General features: G+C 41.3%; 1 protein-coding gene across 2 annotated transcripts in view; it reads right to left on the reverse strand.

Moving 5' to 3' along the window:
- TIAM2 (TIAM Rac1 associated GEF 2) overlaps positions 1 to 23,558 on the reverse strand; it is a 137,896-nt gene that overhangs the window by 70,519 nt on the left and 43,819 nt on the right. Inside the window, exons 2-6 of one of the 2 annotated variants that reach the window (XM_083830958.1) lie at positions 20,141 to 20,215; positions 17,901 to 19,103; positions 11,457 to 11,892; positions 6,323 to 6,495; positions 5,055 to 5,279 (exon numbers count right to left, since the gene is read on the reverse strand). In XM_083830958.1, coding sequence (XP_083687084.1) covers positions 5,055 to 5,279; positions 6,323 to 6,495; positions 11,457 to 11,892; positions 17,901 to 19,097 — 2,031 coding nt within the window. In that variant the 5' untranslated portion in view covers positions 19,098 to 19,103; positions 20,141 to 20,215. Of the gene's footprint in view, positions 1 to 5,054; positions 5,280 to 6,322; positions 6,496 to 11,456; positions 11,893 to 17,900; positions 19,104 to 20,140; positions 20,257 to 23,558 lie in introns of those variants that run through there. The other variant, XM_083830959.1, reaches the window with a different exon arrangement.

Genomic DNA, 23,558 nt, shown 5'->3' on the forward strand with positions numbered 1-23,558 from the left:
CAAACCTTCCTGAAACAAAGATGGAAATTCAGTCATCTGCCAAACAGTAATTACAACAGTGAGGAGAAAGGAGATGATCTTCCTTAACTTTCCTGGCTGCCTATTCACTTCATTCCTTAGTGACAGGCTACTACCAAAAGAGAAGGATTTTACTAATAATGTAGAGAGGAACCATCCCACACTGAAGTGTAACACCCGAAAAGAACTGAATCTCTCAGAAAGCAGAGCTCTGCTCTATCCAGTTCAAAGACCACCCATACTGAAGATGTGATATAACAAGCTTAGATCATGTTTTTCAGTTTAGGAGGGTATGAAAAAAAGAAAACTAACTATATATTGCAATTAAATTTGAATTTGTATGTGGCAAAACTGGCAAGTGCTAGTAAAGTTCCCTGAAAAGATTCTCTTTGAGTTGTTATTGTGAGTTTTCACCTAATGTTGGACAATATTTCATAAGATGTTTTGTAGAAAATGAAGACATGCAACTTGGTCTTCTGAGGGAAGCCTGTAGACTAAAATTCCTGAAACTATTCCAGTCGTCTTCCTGTGCTTATTAGTGAGAGGAAAGAGAAATAGGTACATTTTAAACAAAATGTAATGGGGTCATGTCCTGTGTAAAAGGCCAAAAACCACCACAGGGAAAAGAAGAAAGGTACCAATGGATCTAATGACTATCCAGAGCAAACAGAACATCACCTTGCAGATCTCTTTATTTTGCTTTTTATAGTAACAGATAAACTACTTTTGGTTGCAGGACACATACAAATCTTCCATAAAAATCATCTCCAACCATATGCCTGTTCTTCTCATTAATGCCTCATCATTTCAGTGCCTGCAAGTAAATACCTCTGTTCATAACCCATCTGATAAGTAAGTTAAGTATCATGCACACAGAAAATATGAATCACATCAGAAAACTCCAAATAGCTTGGAAAACATGATTATACCAATATATTAAAATTTGAAGAGAAAAGCCCAGAATGCTTTCAAGCAACCATTATTCATATTATTGTACTAAAATGAGACAATAGAATAGGCTTATGTACCAAGTACATAAAGAAATACACCCAGAGCTGCAGTGCCCTCACTGTGAGGCTGATTTTCCATCCCATTAAAAACAGTTCTACAGGCACAGACAGCCCTGCTTTTGACTTAATGTGTACTATTTTGTTAAAAAAGCTCTGAATAAATGCTAATAATCCCTTTTGCTAACTTCAATGGCAGTTAGACAGGACTCCATATTCACAGCAAACACTGTGATTTCTCTACCAGGTTAAACAGCTAGGAAAGCTAATATTTTTTTAAAGACGGACTCCATGGGCTTTGAAATCATCCTCAGTGCCATGGGAATTTCCAACTTGCTACCTTTTGTCTTACTCTCTATGTTTGGGAGAGAAGTCATACCCTGGGGAACAACATCACCACCAACATATTTATTGCATATAGTAATATAAACGTACATGGCCATGGGTCGTATGGGCAGACTTGGGATTTCCAGCCATGTGGCCAGTGGCCTATTGGGAGTAGTTGCTGTATGTACACTGCTCTCATTGATCTCTTCTAAACTGCCCAACAATACTGATAGCTATACAAATGGCTGCCACTTTCTCATACACTGCTCTTAAATCTATTATTATACTGACCTGTAAATCCGGACAGAAGGAATTCCTGGTCTAGGCTGCAAGGTTGAAGACATTTCTCAACTGGTTTGATAGCATCAAGTTTATAAAATGTTCATTTCTCTAGAGAATAAACCTTTCCTTTCTAAATTTTGTTTGGACTTCCTTTTTGTAGCATTAGCTTTATCAAATGCCAGCCTGCAAATCCACCCACTTGCTGGACACCAAATTAAAAAAACACGTGTGTACATGTAAGCACATAGAGCAATTTTAGAAGTCCACATTTCCTTAATGCAACTGCCTTTCAGGTGACGGTAACTGAAACAAGAAAAGGTTTTGCATACTTGTAGAGCCTTGTGAATTACTAAGTCTTCAGCAGAAAAGTACTGGTTTTAAATCAATACAGATGTGAAAGAAAATAGAAACTTGAGGTTGTGTGGTTGTTTTTCTGAGGAAGAGGAAGGAAAGAGAGAAAGGATTTAGAAATCACAACTTCTGATATAATTCCCCAGAGAAAATAAATTAATTTTGTGCCTCATCTTTTTACACAAAAACCACCATGGTCCCTCTGAAGTCAATCATAGTATTTCCTCTGACTTCCCAAAACATATCGCTAGTGAAGTTATCTTGAACAGGATGTATACAATACCTCAGTCATAACTCCTACATGATTGAAAACACCACCAAACTTAGGGGAAACAAACCCAAGAATTTATATTCCTTTTGCTTCTAAAAGTGGGCAAAAGACAACTAAACAACCAGTTCTAAACAACTGAGCTACATATACGCAAACTTCTCCCTCAGGAATAATACTTTTTCAAAACTGTTAGCTTAGTAAGTATATTACTTACTTACTAATTATATCAAGTTTTTTTGTTGTTTGTTTTCAGAAACCCATCCCTGAGACATTAAATCAAAAGATTAGGAAACCAAGTTATCTACTGACTTTTCTCTAAAGTGACTTTGCCAACAAACCTTCAGCAGTTGTAAGGAGAGATTTTAAAGAGATCAAAGGCTTCAAGAATGGACAAAATGCTCATTATAAATTTATTGTTTGCTAACGAGTGGATGCTTGCAAACAATCCATCTCACTCTTTGTCTCACTGTTTTGCCCCCATTCGATGTTTTGAGAAATTAACAGACAGAAGATTAGCAGGAATAAATCTTCTGCAGCCCTATTGATGGATTGCAGTTATAGCAGAATGCAGCCAACTTCTTTCAGGGACTGAGCTGGAAAACAATGGCAGTTGTTCAAGGACAGAACATCTAATTAGCAGAAATTAATAGCCTGACCATCATTAATACTGTTCAGCTGACTCTAAATAAACTACTAGCATCAGTACGTAGTGGGTGGGCAAATTAAGCTGCTATACATAAGGATTTTTTTTTCAGTGCGTCACATATGATGGGCCATATTAACCACTAGAGCATCTCTAGAAATCTGTATATACTTATAGGTCTCAAAACCTACTGCAATAAAAGGATGCCTAGTTCATCCTCCATTCAAGTCACTGGGCTCTGGGCCATAAAATAAAGTGACATGGAAATTATGAACATCTGAGCGCTCTACGAGCTTACGAACTCTTATGAATACCACATATCCCTACACACACCTGCATACCTTCTGAACTCTGCTCATATAGCTTCAGACTGAAGTGTTCTACAAAGAGCTTGATAGTGAAGTCAGTATAAGTCAGTCTGCCCTTGGTTAAGTTCATACCAGTAGAATAAGAATTGTAAATAATACAAGCATCAACTTCATGAAAGTAAGTGTTCCACCAACAAAAGTAACATAATTATGCTGTATGGAATCAAAGGAAATAAACTCTGGTTGCTACCCAAGAGGCCTTAATGTGCAGCTTGAAGTAATGCTAGAGGAATAGCTACTCTGACTGAGAAGGCAGAGCTCTCAAATGAACTAAAATTATCAGATGTCTTTCGTTAATGGCTTAATAAAATCAAAGATACAGCAACTTCAATCCACAAACCTGTTAGGCTGAACTACTAGAGAAGCTTAGTATACATAAGAGGCCCTGGGCAGCGAAGCCTTTGCCCGGACACTGAGCATGCGTAATTGAAGCATCGTGTGCCAGTTGCCGCCTGCAAATCTGTGGGCATGGACAAGATGTCAAAATCTCAAGATGTACTTCCATAAGGTATCGCTGGAGGGATTCCTGGTTCGCTTGCTGGAACTGAGAGCAGAGTAAGGCTTCACGTCTTATGCACCACTGCGCAGACAATAACGTAACTGTTTTAACTGAAGAACAGTTCTAGCTGTTCATCAATCTGCCTGGTCTTAAGCAGGGCTTGGCTGGAATCCCAAGACACACACAGACCAAGAAAACTAAATTTCAAGGGGGAAGGAGGGGCTCCAGTTTTCATTTTAGAAACAAACCTTAATGGTGAATCTTCCTCAGCACTAAGCTGCTGCTTTAGTCAAGATTCATGTATTCCTAACACCATCATACAAAACTGTGATCAGAATAACACATTAGGCATCCAAAAGCTATTTACAGGGGGAAGCACCTGATGATTCAGCTCAATTCCTGCTGCAGTGAAACAAAATTAGCCTGGATACAAGTTTGGATGCAAACATTTTTGTCTGTTCCAGCCATGGGTGAAGATTTTGACTGTAAGGCGTTAGCTCTCCCAAGCTAAGCACCAATGGACCTGGGCTTATGCTGAGACAAACAATTCCCAGTACACAACCAGAGAGTGTTACAAGAAGTGCTGTTAGTGACTAACTCTGTGCCCCTTTCCTTTGAATTGATACTGGAATAATGTTCCAGAGACTGCCAGTGGTACTTATGGAGGTGCTTTTCTCCCCCAAGATGGAACCTCTGGTCTTGACTTCTTGTTCTCATTTAGACAGCTAGGGGGCTATTTAAGAAGCCTGGAGGATCCCTGACCTTTTAGTCATGGCTAAATTTCAACTGAAGCACGTTGTTTTGCCTGCCTTAGCCCTTCTTCCAATTCCATTTGGATAAAGTATACTTCACATCCTATCTTAAGGTGCCGAAAGGTATTGCTATGTACCTACACTAAAATCTTTACTTTCAATTTTTCATTGAAGATACTATATATTCTGTGGTATGCTATGTAACATCTAGATATTATTAATAGTTAAGGATATCATAAAACAGAGACGTGAAAATGAATTACATTTTTTCCAGAAGTGAAAAGAAATAGCTTTGTGCTCATAAAACAGACTGGTCTGATCCTCAGCTTTGAGTGCTGGCCTACTTCATGAGCTGCTCTGGATTGTTGTAGAAACCTGGCAATAGTTATGACTACCATACCATGCCAGCTATGCCCAAGACAATTGCTCTCAGGCCTAGAAAGCATCAATAGTAGGAGGCCAAAGCAAGAAATGGCGATAAATATGCTACTGCAATAACAGTCTGTAGCAGAAACAAACCGCGCTATTTCCAGTACCTGATTCTCTATGGCCTTCCTGTTTTTTGGATCGCTAACAATTGAGAGCTGCAACTCCGCCATCTTTTTCATCTTACTGTCCATGTCAATCTTCTGGAAGAGACTCTTGGTCTGATTTTTCAGCAGCCGAATGGTGTCCTCTTTCCCAAGCTTCTTCGCAAACAGGGAAGCACAGGCTGAATGTATGGCAGTAACCCAGTTTTCCAGATCTGTCTGGCTTGTCGCCTGTGAACAAAACAGAGGTGCAATATTACAACCAGACAAGAGAAAATCAAAATGAATCTGCAACTCTAGGACGTGAATTGCTTGACGGGTTCCCTGAGATCTCAGGCACTTTATCTTAAAACTTCTCAAGTAAGGTTTTACCTTTAAGACTATGCAAAATAAAGGAACTGTGAGTTTTTTCCGCACTGTCATGACTTGTCCCCAACCTTCAGCTTCTGCTTCTTAGACCTTCAAGGTCTGAGGGCTCTGGTGGGAGTGCAACAGAACCTACGAGCTGTGGACAAGATGTGACTTACATCCTTTATCCCTCCAATTAATTAAGGTGAAAGCCAACACATTTCAAAGATAAACCTCCTCTTGTGGAGGTAACATAGCAACAGGGATGATTTTAAAAGTAAGGTCTGAGGAGAGGTGTTTGCTTACTTTAAAAATGCCAAATTAGTGGAACACAGCACAGCAAGGCAAAGAGAATACATCTGCACAAAGTGTCTCCAGAGATATTTACAAGTGTGCCTATGAATCAACATGTTTTTATGCAGGCGGTTCCACATAATACTGTTCTTTATTAACATTTCCAGTGCTGCAGTTAAGCAGCCAAGATCTTTAGACTATTTTTAACCTTCTTTTTGAATGTCACACTCAAACTCTCTGAGGCCAGCAGATTTAGGGTTGAGTCCATCATTCTGTAAAGGCAGAATGCTGATAGACATGAAAACATTCGATAACACAGCTGATTTTCTGGAAGCTTGTAACAAGTAGGGACCAGAAGTGTCTTGTTTATTTGGGATCTCTGTTCTCTCTATTTCTGAACAGTAACTGTCTGAGCCAACTGGTGTAATACCATATACCTAAAGTCATATCATACACTTAAATCAATATTATAAGAGTATACGGTAATAGTGTAACTATAGTATTAATTTTAAGTCACTGGTACAGACATGATGTGTGTGTATGTATGCATATACATAGTCACACACATGTGCATACTCACAAACACATCCTAAAACAGAAACAATCACAAGATCAGGTATGCATACTGTTACCTGAAATAGGTAGACATCTCCAAAAGAATTGCTGAGACAGAACACGTTTTCTTTCTTGGGATGCTCTGGAACAGACTGTACTATACTGTCTTCTGCAAACAGAGCATATCGAGGCAAACTGCTCTGCTCCATCGAATTCCTTCCGTAGGTCTCATAGAACAGCAGAGTACAACCTTTGTAGTTCAGAGGGACAAAAAATGTAAGGAGAAAGTAAGTTGGATGTCCCATTCAAGTTCTCTTATATTAATGCTTCTGTGAATTAAAATTCCCAATGACATGGAATGTTTGTTACCCTCTTTTGAGCTAGAAAAATAAGGAGGATCCTCTAAACTGGGAAACAGAAGTTAATGTTGAATTTGCCAATGAAAAGTTGGAACAGAAATCTAATAGAGATGCAACAAATACGCAGGACTAACAAAAAACAAAAAACAAACAAACAAAAAAAAACAACACCAGGATAGCTCAGTAAACTCAGGCTATTAAAATATTTAAGCATGTAGAAAAATTCCTGCTTAGTTAAATCAGCTTTTGTGTTCCGTTATTATTTAAGGGAACCAACTCTCTCTCAACAGCTGTTGAAGAAATCTTTGTTTGTAGAAACATCTGTCTTCCAAAAACATGCTAAGTGAATAAACTTCTCAAATTTAAACTGGGCTTCCTTTGATCTACCTGCAAACTGGGGATTTAGACTATGGATAATTTAAAACAGTTTAAAAGGGTTGAGTTTGATCATGTTCAGTCTCATAGATGGCATAATATGTAAGACAGGAGAGTTGCATCCACAAAGCAAATTTCATCCTTGGTAACAACAATCACAGATGCAACAAGGGGAACAACTTCTGGAGGACAGCAGAGCAGCCTTGATCCCAGTTCCCAGAAGTACGATGACATTGCGTTTGGCAATGAAGCTGGCTTAACAGGTGCCTGTTTCTCCTACATCCCTTGTGAGCTATTCATTCCTGCCTCATGTTGCAACCTACTGTCTTCTGAGATGTGCTGATTTACCCGCTGATGGAAGTCATAGTCTGAAGCGTGTACTAAAATAATCTAGTTAAAAATTATCTTGTATTTCTGAAGAATTTCATAGCCCATTTGTGCATCTAGAGAAAAGATGTAAATACACCTCACTTTCATACCTGGGAAACAGCAGATGAAAAAAAAAGGGTTTGATTTTACTTTATTATTATTATTATTATTTTAATTTGGAAGACTGATTAATACTATGCTGTGGCTGGATGTTTAACCTGGAAGAAATAAGAGCAGATGTTATAAATACAATTTGAAAACTGATGATAACCTAAGCATTTAGGAAAAATCTGAGGCTGGTGGTAGACTCTCCAGCAATGACATTCTTCTCCAAAAGATATGCTTGAATTCATTCAGGAATTAATTTAGGGAAGACCTACAGCCACATTACACAGTGAGTCAGACTAAATGATCACAATGGTCCCTTAGGGACCAGAAATGCATGAATACATTACTATTGTAACCCCTATACATATTCAGTAGAAGACTTGAAACTCAGCCAATACAAGGATTGAGTTTGCTAGGGCTACACCATTTCTCTGATCTGCCTTTTCTTGTTGTTGTTTTTCCTTCAAATCGAAGAGGCAGCACAACACAAGGCAGCATCAAAACTTAAACAAATATACCTAGGCAGTGTGTACGAAGGGAATGTTGCAAAACCTGCAAAATACAAATGTTCCTTTTATACACACATTTAAAATTGTTAGGTAAAAGCAGACATCAGCCTTAATTCTACCAATTCTCTAGCATTTACACTTAACACTGTGTTAAAGTCTCAAATGCATCATCCGAATTCATGAAATTTTGAGGTGGAGATTACTCAAAAGTTAGATCTGAAATCAGAACCAAAATCAAGAGGATTTTTTGGATTCTTCTGTCTCATTAAGGGGAACAATGGGCTGGCTAGAGTTTGTGGAGCACATTTGCTGTGAAAAGTTATGAGTTGGAGACCACTCTTCCTCTCATGGCCCAAATCTATAGCATATGAAAAGAGAAAGTCAGTCAGGTGAATCTCTTTGCATTCTCCATCACCAGTGAGTGTAAAGCACTTACAAGAAAAAAAGGAAATATATATTAGAGGTTACTGACCAAACTGGTTGACAACTGAAAAGTTTTCAAGGGAAGGCATCAAATAAATCCAACTGCCTGTGCATTATTTAAGTGCACCTTTTCCTATTGCTGTCCTACTGTAGATTGTCTGGCAGAATATTTAGAATAAGAGTAGATCCTATAGAGTTGGTCCTATCCTTTCTCCTTACCCATCCTCACTTGTTCTTTATGGTACAGAGACAGTTGGAGATCTCTGCAGTAGGAAAAGAAGGATATGGTTTGTTACACTGCATATCAGATGTACGACTTCTGTAATCATTTCAACATAATAGTGCAAGCAAAACCAGTAAATCCAAGTCTCCTGCACTCTTCAGCAGCAACACTGTACAACCACTTCCACTTCTGCATTTTAGAAAGATGCAAATTAAGTTCTATTTAAAACTTCCATATTTCCCCTATGTGTTATCAGGAAGGTACCTAAAGATATGTTGCTTTTTATCCTGATAGTTTACATGTACAAAACCAAACAAATAAATACATAATAGATGAAGAGCATGCACGTGTGTTTAGGTGTATGGCACCCTAGATGTATCTTTGGGTCAAGCCAAGTGATTCCTAGCAATAAGTAGTTTCATGAACTCTGACAGACCCACTAAGATTGATTATAGTCCAAGTATTTTGATCAAAATGTAAACCAAGGGGGGAATTGGAAAGCTATTTCCCTCATTAAAATAAATTAATTGGACAAGACAGATGGGAAAGAGAGTTCCTCATGTTAAAGGGTTACTAATCAAGCTCGGGTCCTGATTGCCCTGAAAGTGGAGCAAAGGCCTCAGGACATGTATACTTTTAAGTCTGGCAGGTAACCAGATGGTTATGAGCCTTCTGCATATTTATAATTAAACACATCTCACCAGAGTGCAAAGAAACATGCTGTTCTCCATTTGCATATGTGGCTATTTTAAGTCATATTTTAAAATATCTTGGCTATTTAAATTTCCAGAACAAATTAAATACAGACTTACTCAAAATCCTGTATAAGGAAGAGCTAAAGCAAGTGCCTTGATCTTGATACAGCATATTACAAAAACAGAACTACGCCTTGATATCCAGACAGGCGAGTTTACTTTGGCATCAGAACTCTCTACAGGACAATAAAGGTATGAGATCAAGGAAATGAGGAATGTATACTTAAAACAGCAAACAAAGCGGAGGATATTCTGCACCACTAATGCCATATCACTCATACTACACAGAAAGCATTATATTTAATATTTCTCATAATGTTAGAAGCTAATAAAGCTTTTTACAAATAATTTTATTATTTTCTTTTTATGGTTGGGTATTTTCAGCTAGCAAGAAGGGATGTGATTTGTTCAAGGTCACCAGCAAGTCAATTTCAAATCAGAGAACTGAACACAAAGCACCAGACTTCATTCTCAGAGCACCATAGCTTCATTATCCCAAAAATGTATGGACTACTAGTATATAACATATCTTACAGTTTAGGCATTTGGCAGGATTGTTAAGAAACTACTTGAATTTTAGAGGAAGCAGATCAAACTCACATTCACACTCCTTAACGCAAACACATACAATAAAAGGGTGGCATTCAGATATTGTTTTTCCTTTTGTATATACTGCTTGTAAGCATGAATCATGCTATCTGATGATCAGGATAAGTGATTTAAGTGTTAAGACTGCCTACATTTTGATCCTTTGATAACAGGTCTCTGAATTATTAGGCAGAATTGCTACATTCTTGCAAGTTTGCTTCTTTTAAATCAGCACTATCAAGGGTAACATTCTCAGCACTTGCTGTTTGCTGTTCATTTTTCTTCAGGTCTACACCCATGCAGAATTTTGAAAAGGGCAACCTGTGGGAAAGTTGTTATTTTCTCTCCTCCAGTCCCAGATATGCTAGGAAATTATTAAGTTTGATCATTTCCTTACTCATTAACTTCACATTATATTTACTGAAAGGCAAATCCTTTGGATGCAGTTCAAAAAAAAAAGGGCGGGGGGGGAGAGAGAAAAAAAAAAAGCTTATGAACTCAGCCATTAAATTCCTCTTCCTCCCCACAATAGATGTTATTTTCCTTTTCACACTTCCTGACACCTATCCACTTCTTGTGGCACACCTACCTGCTCTATTACTCTGAGCCATCAACGTGTGCTGCTGGCGCAGGGCTAAACACAGTAATCACACAGCAGCCCACTGGCAGCAGCCTCTGTTAAGTGGATTGCCTTCCCACAGGGCTGTTTCACGGCAGGGGAAGATGGGGGAGATGGGAAGGCAGGCATGCTGAAAGGCAGAAGTGCCTGGCAATGTCGGGATCAGGCCATGTGAAAGACCATCCGTGGCAAAAAGGGAAACTGGTGAGTGCTTGGAGTGGCCTCGGGAGCCAGCACCCCACGCTGAGCCTCGGTCACCGCAGACTTTCCCCTACTGCTTCTGCCCAGAATGGGACCTCTGTAGGGCAATGCTTTTCTGTGCAAATACCTCAGCACGGAGGCACTGACCTCTTCGTTATGTTGCCACCTAATCCTCTGGCAACAAACTGACTGTTTTTATGGTAATTTACCCCAACTTTAAGCAAACTGTATAGCAGAGACAAGGAAACAGCGTGCCTGTGCCAGGGAATCAGGCACCAGGGGCTTTCTGATCCTTGAATTTTGACTTCCCTTGAGACACTTACACGTGTATTTAAGTTACACATTACGTATTTTTCTCAGTTTTGGTTCAGTTTGGTCTTTGACCTCCAAACATCCCAAAGCATCTTCTGAACTACTAATTCTGTGTGAGTACTGAAACTGGGAAGTCAGATGAAACAATTCCCACTACGGTAGTAAATGCAAGGCTGCACATGCAATACAAAGCACATGAGCAGCACCTCTACTAAGCAGGCTGCTTTGGCACACGCTCCACTTTAAGCATGAGGGTAGACAGCATAAAGTTACTGGAACTGCTAATAGGACCCGTCATGCATGAAAAGCTGCGGAGACCCAATGGAAACAATTGCTGCTGCCAAGCCAGAGGAGCAACACAGCAATTTACCTTTGAGCGTTACCCAGTACTGCTTCCACTTTCGCCGTGTGACCAGCTCCAGCTTCTTCTCTTTCTGCAGGGTTACCAGTGGTTTGAAGAACAGCCACCCTGCCTTGCGCACCACCCCTTGCTCCTTCTCATACAACAAATCCAGCTGCTCCAATGAGCTGAGGGACTCGCTGCTGGAGTCCTCTGTTTCCGAGGAAGTCTCAGTGTTCTCCAGGTTTGTCCTGCTCATCTCCAGCTCTCGCATGAAGTTTTCATAAATGTTCTGCCTCAGGGCATCGCTGCTGACCGCATTGGTAGACTCGCTTCTCTGGGACAGGACGTGGCTGGAGCCGGGTGACCACAGCAAAGCAGAGAGCTGTGATGGTGCCAGAGTGTCTGTGCTAAAGTTGTCCATTCTGCTGTCAAAGTATTCACTCCCATCTTTACATTTTGGCTCCTGTGCATAAAAGGAAATTGCCAGCAATCAGTCACCAGAACTCAAAGTAAAGACACACCTCATTTGGCATTTAAATTTGTTGCGTGTTTAGCCACAGTCAATTCCTTCCTCAAAGGCTACCTCTTCACCATTACATCACAGCCTTTATTTACCTCGGCAGCCACTGCCACCACCTCTGCTCACTCAGCAGACCCCCATTAAAGCCTCACCGCTAAGTCAACCGGCCTTGGCAACTCAGACCAGGTTGCACGGCAGCAAGAAGCCTCCAAATTCAGTGGTAACTACTGGGGCTCCTGCTTCCTGAAACCTGATGGGCTCCAGGCAACAGCAGACCTTCCGTCAAGGCTTTCGTCATTTCTCCACATGAAACTGCCACTTACATGTCCGCCAAGCAGGAACAATGCCACAGCAAGTTGCTTTATTATTACAGGGCTTTCGATACTTTGCTGACACTGCTCATGCGAGGCAGCTACCTTTACCTTCAGCACAACTTGGCTGATTTTACCTCTGCTTTCTCTCTGTTATACAAACTGTGCACAACCAACACAAAAAGGGTCAAAAGTTTAAAATATTTTAAGCCTGTTAGCATTGACCAACTGACAAAAATCTAATCTAACACACGATGCAATTTAAAAAAAAGACAGACAGGCTTGCTGACTGGCAGGAATCCAGTTTCCAGACTGCAGAGGTGTGTATTTTCTGACTTGCTGGAAACCCCACAGGAGCTTGACTGTCTCATCAGGCACCCATGGGCCTTTCCCCTAATTGCATTGTGCAACTTCATCCCTGCATCAAGAGGGCTGGCCAACTTAATCTGAAATACCCAGGCCTGGTGGTACGTCGTGCATGACTTCAGCTCTACCTTGTGATACGACTGCTAATACATGCCCAGATCCTGCTGCCGCTTGTCCAAGTGGGACTGAGTTGGCAGCTTGGGTCTTGCCTCGCTGAGGCCTTGCCCAGCAATGAGCTGCCTGCTCCCACCTCTCCCAGGCTCCAGCGATGGCTGGGGGGGTTTATACCTGGAATAACCCCCCTGGCGAGAGCCATGCCGTGCATCGTAGGAGGCCATTTGTTGTCTTTCCAACTTGTGTGTTACTGATAGTATTTAAAAGCAACTGAGATCTAAGAGCATATAGCACAAAAAGTCCAGTGCCTTTTGCTGTAGAGAAAATTTAGGACCATTGCTTGGAAAGTATGAGGGAAGAGAAAACAAGAGATGGCTACAGAGAATGAAAGCAGCGAAGCTATTAACCCTCAGTAAAAATAGAGCTATTATACTTTCAAGCTGTCTCTATAGTAGCATTTATTTGCTCACAGATTTCTGTACACAGATAAAGTAAATAAACCTTGGTCTCCTGTGAGTTGCTCTCACCAGCAGCTTTGAAAGCAACTACTTTTATATTTCTTTGCTTCCTACTCAACGCTCTTCAAAACTGCAGAGCAAAAGTAGTGCCGTGTTTTGATGGTATAATGGCCTCCAGCACACAGCCGGGAGCCACAGCAAGCTCACGTGCAGGTGCAAGTGTCACAGGGCAAGCCACTTCTCAAGCAGCGGGACACTGCTGGTGGTGGCCTCCCAAATACCATGCTCAGTTGAAAACTATCACTCGTTATGGTACGGTTAGCTTCAAGTCTGGCTTCTCTTCCTCACACTGCCTGGCCACAAGGATGGAATTGTCACAGTAACACAGCACCTCTCACAAACCTCGTGGCAGAGTTTTCATCAATGCTCGTGGAGAGTAGCTCGCCGAACATCAGCAGTTTTGCTTTTTAGACAATGATGCCAAATGTGCCTACAGGAAAAACCCTAAAATTCAATGAATGGGAATGCATTTTCTAATATATACAGCTTGAAAAGATACAGACTTCCAGTCAGCGGGGCCTGTGAGAACAGACGAATAAATCTAAGGCATCAATGACAGTAAACAATTTTCCACAGGCAAGCTGAGAGACTGTTTGAAGAAAGGGGGAATCACATATGTAATGTGTTTATGCCCACAAAACGACTGTACAAGATGGGTCACACAACTGTACCGGCCATGTGCAGTTCTGTGGGAAACGGGAAGCTTTCTCCACCCTCTTTTTAATTACTGTCACTGAACTTGTGTGCCAAAATTCTGCATTTTAATTGTTTGACTATTCTCCAGAAACTGACAGTGTTCTCCAGAAAACATTAGCATATGGTTTATGGAACATATTCTATTTCTTTCAATCCCAAATCACTAATAAGAAAAGCAAAGAGAGAAGCAGATATAAGAAGGTGACCTCTGTGAAGGGCCTTTACTGGAACAACACACAGGATATAACCTGCCAACCAGCACATCCTATGTTTTCTCAGAAAGGATCTAAAATGAATGAAACTTTGGGATTATACACACTTCACCATGACAACATCACTCGTATTAGTTTTAAAAGAGCAGCACTGGCACAGTCACAGTCACGCAGTCTCTGCTGATCCTCAGGGAGGCTGACACTGTAGCAGTATCTGGTCACTGCTGAAAAAGCCTGACCCAAACTGCTGCCAGGGGTGTTCACCCTGCCGGGCGAGTTTCTGCTCATTTTCGGTCTGTCGTATCTAGCGATGATAGAAAACTACCAGTATATCTGCTCAGCTGTGTTCAAGCAGATCTCTCAATGTCTGAGATATATCCTGGAATAATTGCAGATAACGCAAAAGATAAAGCGGCTAACTAAGATACCAATTAGACAAAGTGACGCATTTAATAATTAGTTGAAAGGAACAGGGCAGGAAATAATGCAGGTTGTTAAATTCATTAGGACCCAAGCTGAAAGTGGGAACTAATACCTGTTTTCAAGCCAAGTAAAGAAGTCACCTCAACGCAGTTTTCTTTTAAATTCTCTTTATACCACCAAATTTCAGTGCTCTGGCTTATAAAAGCCTGTACATTTCAGAAACAATTCCTATAAAGAGGCTACTTACTTCATTCAAGAACCTATCTGCACAGTTGTTTATGGTGGCTGGATTTTAATTTTGCACAGAATAAATCTGTTCTCTCCATGTTATATAGACAGACACGTGCGCAGTTGCATATGGAGCTTACGTGACCGTCCTTAGCAGGGCTGGTTGCGCAACAAGTCTGCCTAAGCTCTGTCCACACATCCATCCCACGCGCACCAGTCACACCTCAGTACTGACATGTAACATATTGTGATAGAGCATCTCCTCAGTGCTGTTTCAGCCAGGATTAAATCAATGACGATGGGTCCTGCAGTAGAGCATCAGTGACGTAGAAAGGGAAAGCATTAGGATACCCTCCTGCAAAGAAGGTTGGGTGATGGCACAGAACAACTGCAAGCCTTTGGCGTGAGACCATTATGAGAAAGATAAACTCAGTTCCAGGATGTATCAGATCAAGTCAGGCATAAGGATGCTTCCAGCTCACCAGATAGGGCACAGCCAAGGGCTCATCCTGAATATCCCATATCCAAGTCTGGTTATGAATGATTCAAAACAGGTGCAGGGAAAACATGCCAGAACAAAAAGGAGACAGACTTCCTATCTTAAGACAGGGAACCAAAGAGAGTCTGCATGACCCAGCAAAGGTGGTCCATTAGACACAATTTCTCCCTTTAAATAAATTATAACACATTAAATAATAAGGAAGGATAACTAATGGACAACACCAGCATCAGAATGGAGTGGCCAGGAATACATTTAGTCTGCAAATTAGATGACGAGTTCCAAGCATCTGAATAAGAGGGTTTGGAAACACTCTTCAAGCTGGGGGACAAGTCTACCGGATTTTAAGCTGCAGTTTGTTCACATTTATGAAGGAGATTATAGCCCGCTGCCTTTCTGATGGCTGGGGACTGACCTCAACACCCCAGACTGTCCCTTCTGGCCTTGAGCCCCTGTGAAGCAGGAGGCTTAGCCAGCTGGAGGGCCCATCCACCCAATGCTTAAGCCTGCCGACAGGGAAGTATTCCAGCTTTCACCTACGCTCAGCCTAAGTGACTCACAGCCAGTTATTAGTAATGTAAGGAGAAAGGGACACAACGTTCAGAGCAAAGCACAGGGGCTGCAGTTTCCGTGAAGAACAGTCCTATCGACTGGGACTAACCAGCTGCCAGCAGAACCATGCATGGTACTTCTACACTTTTATGCCAAAGTAGCTGGTGAGAGCGTATTCATCACCACACTGCAACACTGCAGCCCCTAGAAAAGATCACAGGTTAATCACAACATATGATGCAGAAAGGAACTGACCAAACCTCACAGTGAAGGCAAAATCATAAAGAATCCACTGCCTGCTTTGTCTTACCTGTGGATACTTGTCTGATAAAAATCAAGGCCTATTTACTATGCCTTTTTCTAAGAAATCATCATTTCTGGAGCTAGGGCTGATTTCCTTCCACCAGAATCAATTTCCAGTTTGATGCAATCTCACCAGCAGAATTTCCTTGCTGTGCCTGAAGTCAGCTCAGTGCATAGTGAATTCAAGGCAGCTATGAATCCTGCACCACAAATACCATTCTGAAAATGTCATAGCTAAGTAATACATGGCAAAGGTCTGGGATGCAGAAATCATATGTAAAGCCTGGCTATAAAATCCAGAATAGCTACGGATGTCGAAATCAGTGAAGAATCCTGGCAGAAAGTGCTGAGGCCCACTTTATTGATTCCGGTTTTTCTGCCTTCTCTTTCACAGCTGAGTAAGAAGGTGAAAAGACAACATCTGATAAAATACATGAGCATCAACTCACAAAGAAGTGATTCAAATACACGGCTTTCATTTTCATCTTCCCGGTTCTGTAGCCCTTACCTAGGATTTATGCTGGCAAACCTTATAGTGACCTCATTTCTGAGCCATTGGAGTTTTACACTGCAGTGACAGATGCCTCAAAGCAGGCACAATACCTGTCCAAATTTCCAATATGGGAGATGGCATTTGCTTTACATGCCACAGAAAGTGCGCTATATGATCTACAGCTTAGCTGCTGCCTAAGTTGCAGAAGTTGGGGTTCCTCTTACTCTCTGCTTGCCTTTGAAGTAGCTAGCACCCCAATGTTGCTGAAAGGGAGCAGATCCTTCATTTAGAGAAGCACAGTGGCTCTTTCTGTATGAGAAACACTAGGGAAGATTAAAAAAAATAAATAAAAATACAGTCTTTGCCCTCCAGCTCAGCTTGTGAACTCACACGTAGAAGTCCAGGCACAGTCTGGCATTTAAGGAGCTGACTCGGGGGCCTACAACTATGAGCATTTCATTCCTGACCACAGGCATCCTAAATTCCTATTAATGGGATTAGCCTTAAATTCTAAAGAAACATCCTTTCCCTCCCTCTTGCCCTCCTCCCATCTCCTCCATACCACCAACTCCTGGCGAGCCAGATGGCAACTCAAGCTCCTCCATCTGGTGAGCTAAGCTCACACACAGGAAGGAGGAGGGCACCCCATGTAATACCTTCATGGGAGGTAGGGGCAGAACCAGCAAGTCTGGCCAGCGGTCTACAGTTGCTCGCCTTGCTAGAGGTGGACCAACAGTGAAACCAAAGCCAGTGATGAATCACACAATACAAACAGAGACTATTTGCAAAGATATTTATAACATGCTATGTCTCAAATTTATTTCTACTGCTCCCTCCATGGTCTTCAAATAATGTATGCTGATTTATAGTATATGTCTATGTTATATTTTTCATATCTGAAACAAAGAGAAGGCTTTAAAACTCCAAGACACTTCAGAAATAATGCAATAATTTCAAAAGCTAATTCACTGAGATATGAAGCTTAAGTTAACTAAGACAATGCCCAAACAGGAAGAGAGAATTTGCGTACAAAAATCTTTACATCTTTTTGTTCTTGTTGCTGATACTTCACACAACTTCTGGGTTGGAATATTTCACAGAATTCCACAAATTACTAAAGGAAATTAGTAATTAGCTATTCTGGTAGAAAGGCAAACATGGTGCAATCATTACATTTATAGGAGGAATCTACAAACCAACTTCAAGACACTTAGTCTTAGGTTTATTTGTTCATACCTGCAACTTCCTTTTCTTCCTCGAGAGACTTCCTGTCCAGTCACTGATGCGTCGCATACGGCTTTTTAACGTATCCTTCTTGGATGCCTCCTCAGTGAGAGGCTTGGACTTTCTGCACGGGAGCGTGTAGGAGGAGTAATGTGCAGGACTTCCCTGCTCTACCCTGGAGGGAACATCAATGTCTGAGGCAAACGAGACACGATTGCTTAGACTGCCGTGAGTGTCAATATACTCATCAGACAGCCTGATCCCAGGTGAAGGAGTGCTTTCCAAATTTGTATCCTTATAGAGATCTCGAAGCGAGGAGAGAGATGAACTTTGATTGAACGTCTTCTTGTTGTCACTTGCTGGGAAACTGGCATGAATGCTTGTATCCGGAGTGCTCCTGGTCAAATACGGACCATCCAACTCATTGATATCCCCAGCATTTCCCCAGAGAGAGTCATACCATGAAGACTCAGAGCTTAGGGAACTTCCTTTGCTAGATCGAAGCCTTGAATCAGTAGGTGACAGACGATGGCTTGAAGAACAGTCTGCACTGGAGTTCCTCCTGACATCAAGCAGGTTATTTGACTTAGACTCCAAGGTAGGTGAATACCTCAGCAACTGGACCGGTCCACTGGACTCCTCGGTTGGTACTTTGTTGTTGCTACTGTTGTGGAACTCAACCCTCAAGCAACCGTCCAGCTTCCCCAGTGTTTTAATGAGAACTTTTGGACTCCTCCTGTCCTCTGATGGGGAGGTTGATGCAAGGCTCTCGTTCTTTCCGTAGCAATTTAAAATGTGCCCATTGCATTCTCGGGATGCAGCATGATTACTTCCAGCTTGAAGGCCAATATAGTGGAAACCGTTATCAGGCAGAAACACTGCATTATTTCCTTGGCAGTAGTCGCCTGAGGGATTTGTCCTGTGTTTGGCATGGACACTGCCTTTAGAGACCTTCACCGCAGTGTCACTGAGTCTGGCTGAATAAGGCTGACTGCTCTTGAAGTGCGAAAGGCAACTTCTGGCAAGAGACCTCGACTTGTAGTTTGAGCCACTGTTGGTATGTCCCCATCCATGCAAGGAGCAAGACTTCTCATCTTTAGCATGAATGCTCCGAATTTTTAGAGAGCAAGGCTTCTGCTTGGCACCAGCTGTGGCAGCAGCATGATTTTTTGATCCCTGAAGACTGTATTGGCTTTCTGAATTCCCCATTTTCCACTAAATTAAGAAGAGTTTCATTAGAATCTTTGACCAGAAGACAAAGCAAAAAGTAACAGACCATTTTTATTCTCTACACAGGAAAGTGCATTTTTAAAAAATGATATGAAACAATTGTTTCAAAAAAGACCATTAAATAGCCATTTACAACATCAAATTCATAACTGAATTTATTTTAGGGGCAGGCTAGGAAAGCCTATTCTCTGTATGGTTCATTACCCCTCTGTTATAAAGCTGGAATCTAACTCCATTGAAATCATGTCAACACCTTTCTCCACCCACACCCTTGGCAACATCCTTTTCTTATAACTTACAAAACCTCTGGCTCCCAAGAACAATGGCATAATGAAAGGGAGACAGCAAGATAATCATTACTTAGATGTAAAGTGAACTGTACTTTCAGAGAAATCCCTTCTGCCAGGAGACAAGCAAACTGCAGTTTCAGCTTGACTGGCTTCTGTGCAACCAAGTGTTGCCTCAACAAACTGTTCAGCAATCCCCAGCTTTGTGTTTAAATGAAGTCAATCCAGGAGAAGGAGAAGAAAAAAAAAATGCACTTGATTAGTGAAAAGCCTCATCTTCCATTACACCACAGAACTGCGTTATGTTCATTCAGCATGGGACAGTTTGGTAGTTCACTTAGTAAAACACTCTTCATCTTTTTACTGGATTCGCAGGGAATGGCACACAGTGGAGTAGTCAAATTGCCAGAATGAGTTAAATACGATTTTGGACCTTCAAAAAGTGTACTCAAAAGTAAAAATGATCCTTCTGTTCTTTTTGTTACTTGGAATGAATTTCCACTGTTTGTAATTTACAGAAACAACATCAAAGCACGTTTTCAATCAGCACTATGCCTCTTTGTCAGCTCTCAGACTATCACTCTGAATTCACTACAGTTTCATCAAAATGTTGTCAAAATAATAAAATAGTGATGACAGAATCTTATTTTCTACAGTTTATGTACATTTTAACATCCTAAGTTCTAGCCCTTACCATTTTTAGCTAAAAAGCACTGTATTAAACAAGGAACATACCTGTAGGAACTCTCTTAAATGTGGATACGGTTATCAGTTAGTATGCTTTGCATCGTCTTCGTGGCCAGCCACTACACTTGTCAAAAAACCAGGATGGAGGTGTACACAGACTCTCTAGAAAACACCAAAAAGACAAAAAATGGCTCTTAGTCAAAGAAAACATACTTTACTCAAGCTATAAGCAAAACGAATACAAAAAAAAAAAAAAAAAACAGGAGCAGAAACAGAATGGAGAATAACATTAATACTTGAACAACTGACACTGAATTAATACAATTAGGTCACTGGGTAGATGTTTTATTTTCTAATTCTACCTTTTTCCCCTCTCACTGATGTATTAGTGTGAACTCTGAGCACCCTCCATTTCGCTTTTGGAGCACCAATTACAGATCACTGGACTGTGCAGTGATCCACTACAATTCAGACCAAATTGATCAGGGCATGTTCTGCAAGATCTGTTTATCTTTCCCTGTCCTGCCTAAATTCCAGCTACGACCCCTGCAGTGAAAGACCACTGCACAACTCACTCCACCAAGCCCTCTCCTTAGGTTTGTTTGATTTTAAGCTAATCTGCCAGGCAAACAACAGAGAGGCAGCACCAAGCACTGCACACACCAACAGGTAGCAAGACCCAGGTTCTTCCTGGCCATCCAAATGTATCAGCTCTTTGCTCAGCACACAGAGGCCGTAACTCAAAAGGGATGGACAGAAGCTGAATTTCACAGAAGACGGAAGCAGTGCAGGGACTAAAACATTCAATAGAAGAAGCTGTACAAGAGCTCAGTGTCGGAACATAGGTTTTAATTAGAAACCATTCTTAAAAGATACAATACCCCCAAAAATATTATTTGCTGCATAAAATCAGTGGATATTGTTCACAATTTTCAATTGAATAACTATCTGGTTTGAATACAGAGTTTTGCTCTTTTTGACTCGTTTTATGGCATATTTGTGGCTCTTCATAAGAACCTTCCAGATATTTAACAGAATTCACTCGTAACCTAGGTATTTTGTTACCTTACAGGTAACCAAATGTAAAGGTTGCCAATGAGAATTAAAAACAGTCTCAACAGAAAGCTTAGAAGAATGTCAGAAAATAAATAACCTAGGAGGGATATATCCTTTTCGCTCACGTTAAAGATGCTACAGACCTACAAACACAAATTCATGGCTACTATCACAAAGATTTGACAAAAGAGGCCACAAATTTCAGTTTACCCTTGAAAACAAAGTGAAACAAAGAATATGTTTAACTTATTTGTTCTCTAACAATTTGGAAGGTTGCTAGTTAGGACACCCTTACCTTACAGCTTTGATGCGCCTATGCTGCTAAGTGCACCCATTGGTGTAAACAGTGTTAATGACATCAAATGTAACAAGCATTGAACAACAGAGACTTGACATTGAAGGTAAAGGTAAACATAAGACAATACACAAGCTTCATAAAGTCCCAAACTTTTGAACAAATTGCGACACCCACCCAGCAAAACTGCCTTCCTCAGTCAAGGAGGCGCCAGCCACAAACAAGCACAAGTCTGCATTCACAATTCTTCATCTGGGAGCAAAAACTACATTCAACAAGGGGGCTTTGAGGGGCTTATATCTATTCATAAGGGAACACTGAACCCAATTTGTCTAAAGAAACAGGCTAAAAGACCATCTGGTCTCCATAGCAATTGTGCAGTGGTTAGGTAATCCTTTTAACAGAGTGGGTAGCGAGCAAGCTGCTGTCATGGACCTCAGAAGATAGACAGTCAATTCTTCGAAGCTCGAGCTGCTGCTACAGCATCCATTGTACTCGTCTGATCCAATACACAGATCACATAATGGGTGAATGAATAAATTTATCTCAGGGTACAATGTCTACAAAACAGCATTTCAGTCTGTGCAGGAATCAGTTAGCACTACAACAGAACAGTCAATAAATCCCATAGAAATGGCCCCAAGGGATTTTTCTCAGCATCCCAGCCGTCCAGAAAGCTACGGTAGGCTAAACATTCACGCACACTGTAATAACCAACCGCGGCATCTGCAGGGTCGCACAAAGACCATCACCCTGAAAATCAGCTGGGATGCCTTTCTCTTGCCTCACACTTGTGTGGAGCGATTTTCTTTCTGCTAATTACAATGGGGGGCACAGGGGGAGTGGGCTTGCTCTCAAAGGCAGCGTGACACTAGGTCACAGAGGTGGTCAAGGCAAAACTCTGGCTGCGCTCTTCCCGAACACTCCCGCATTTTATCTGTTTTAATTCTGGAAGTTTTAGAAATTACAGTGCAGGGGACTGAGTTCAGCTTCCCTTCCATCTCTCAAAGCAACCTCCTACCCAGAAGACAGAGTACTCTTCTCTGTTTGTTTGCAGAGGTAGAGGGATGAATACTTCTTGTGAGCAACACCGAAGTCTATGAATATTTGCTGCAATTATAATCAGTATATTTAGAAAGCAGCTCACAGCACCTGAAGATGACTATTAAAAGTTTATTTGCTTTCAATTATAACCACATTCCCTAAAAAAGAAGTTTTTAATCTTCACCCTGGTTCCCCTTGACACATTTAAAAAACACAGCTATGCAAACATGCTAATCCGGGAACCCCACCATCACCACCACACCCAATAATTAACGCAAATCATAACCCCAGAGCTAAAAGCGTATTTCCCCACCTTTACAGTCCTGCACATAAAGCCCTCCTAGATGTTTTTGGCTCAGAAAAACAAACACAGAAGCTCAGGAGCCTGCCACCTATATTCCCTTATTAATAACACAGCAGCCAGACTGCCTTATAAATGCTAGAGGGGAAAACGTCTTCCTTAGGATCGAGGTGTGTGCACATGTAGGGCAGCTCTCTGCCACTGGATGGGTGCTCGCCTCCCCAGTCTTCATCTCTCAAAGTAAAGGTTTACGAAGCTTGACTCGCTAACTACATTACTAGCAAAACTGAACCATAACAATAACATTCCAGTATTAGGTTTGCTTATGAGATAACTAGGAATTTTTATGTAATGAATTGGTGGTAAGTTTGAGTCAAGGGTGACGAGGCTCCTGTGCTGCTCTGGGCTGCTACAGCAGCAGCTTACACCAAACACAGTTTCACTGCTGCCAGCCATCTGCTTCCAGTACAGTCATAGTCACCATGCTGAGACTTTCTAAAACTACAGGTTAGAAAACCACAAACTCCAGACTGATGGGAGGCGAGCACAAAAACGTAAGTAGACTGAATGCTCCACAACCACAGCAAGTATCAGACAGTGGCCATACACCACGTGGAGAAAGACAAGAGATTGTGGTAGATCTCCCTAGGGAGGTTCTGATTTCTGTGACTGGGAGTGACAATGTCACCACCCAGGGTGTTGTAAGAGATCGATTATGTATGCTTTAGCAATGGTAAGCTTTAACCTGGAGAAAGAAGTTATGTTCTGGA

The sequence above is a fragment of the Anser anser genome (genome assembly GCF_964211835.1).
Source record: "Anser anser genome assembly, chromosome: 3".
In the NCBI taxonomy this organism is placed as follows: domain Eukaryota; kingdom Metazoa; phylum Chordata; class Aves; order Anseriformes; family Anatidae; genus Anser; species Anser anser.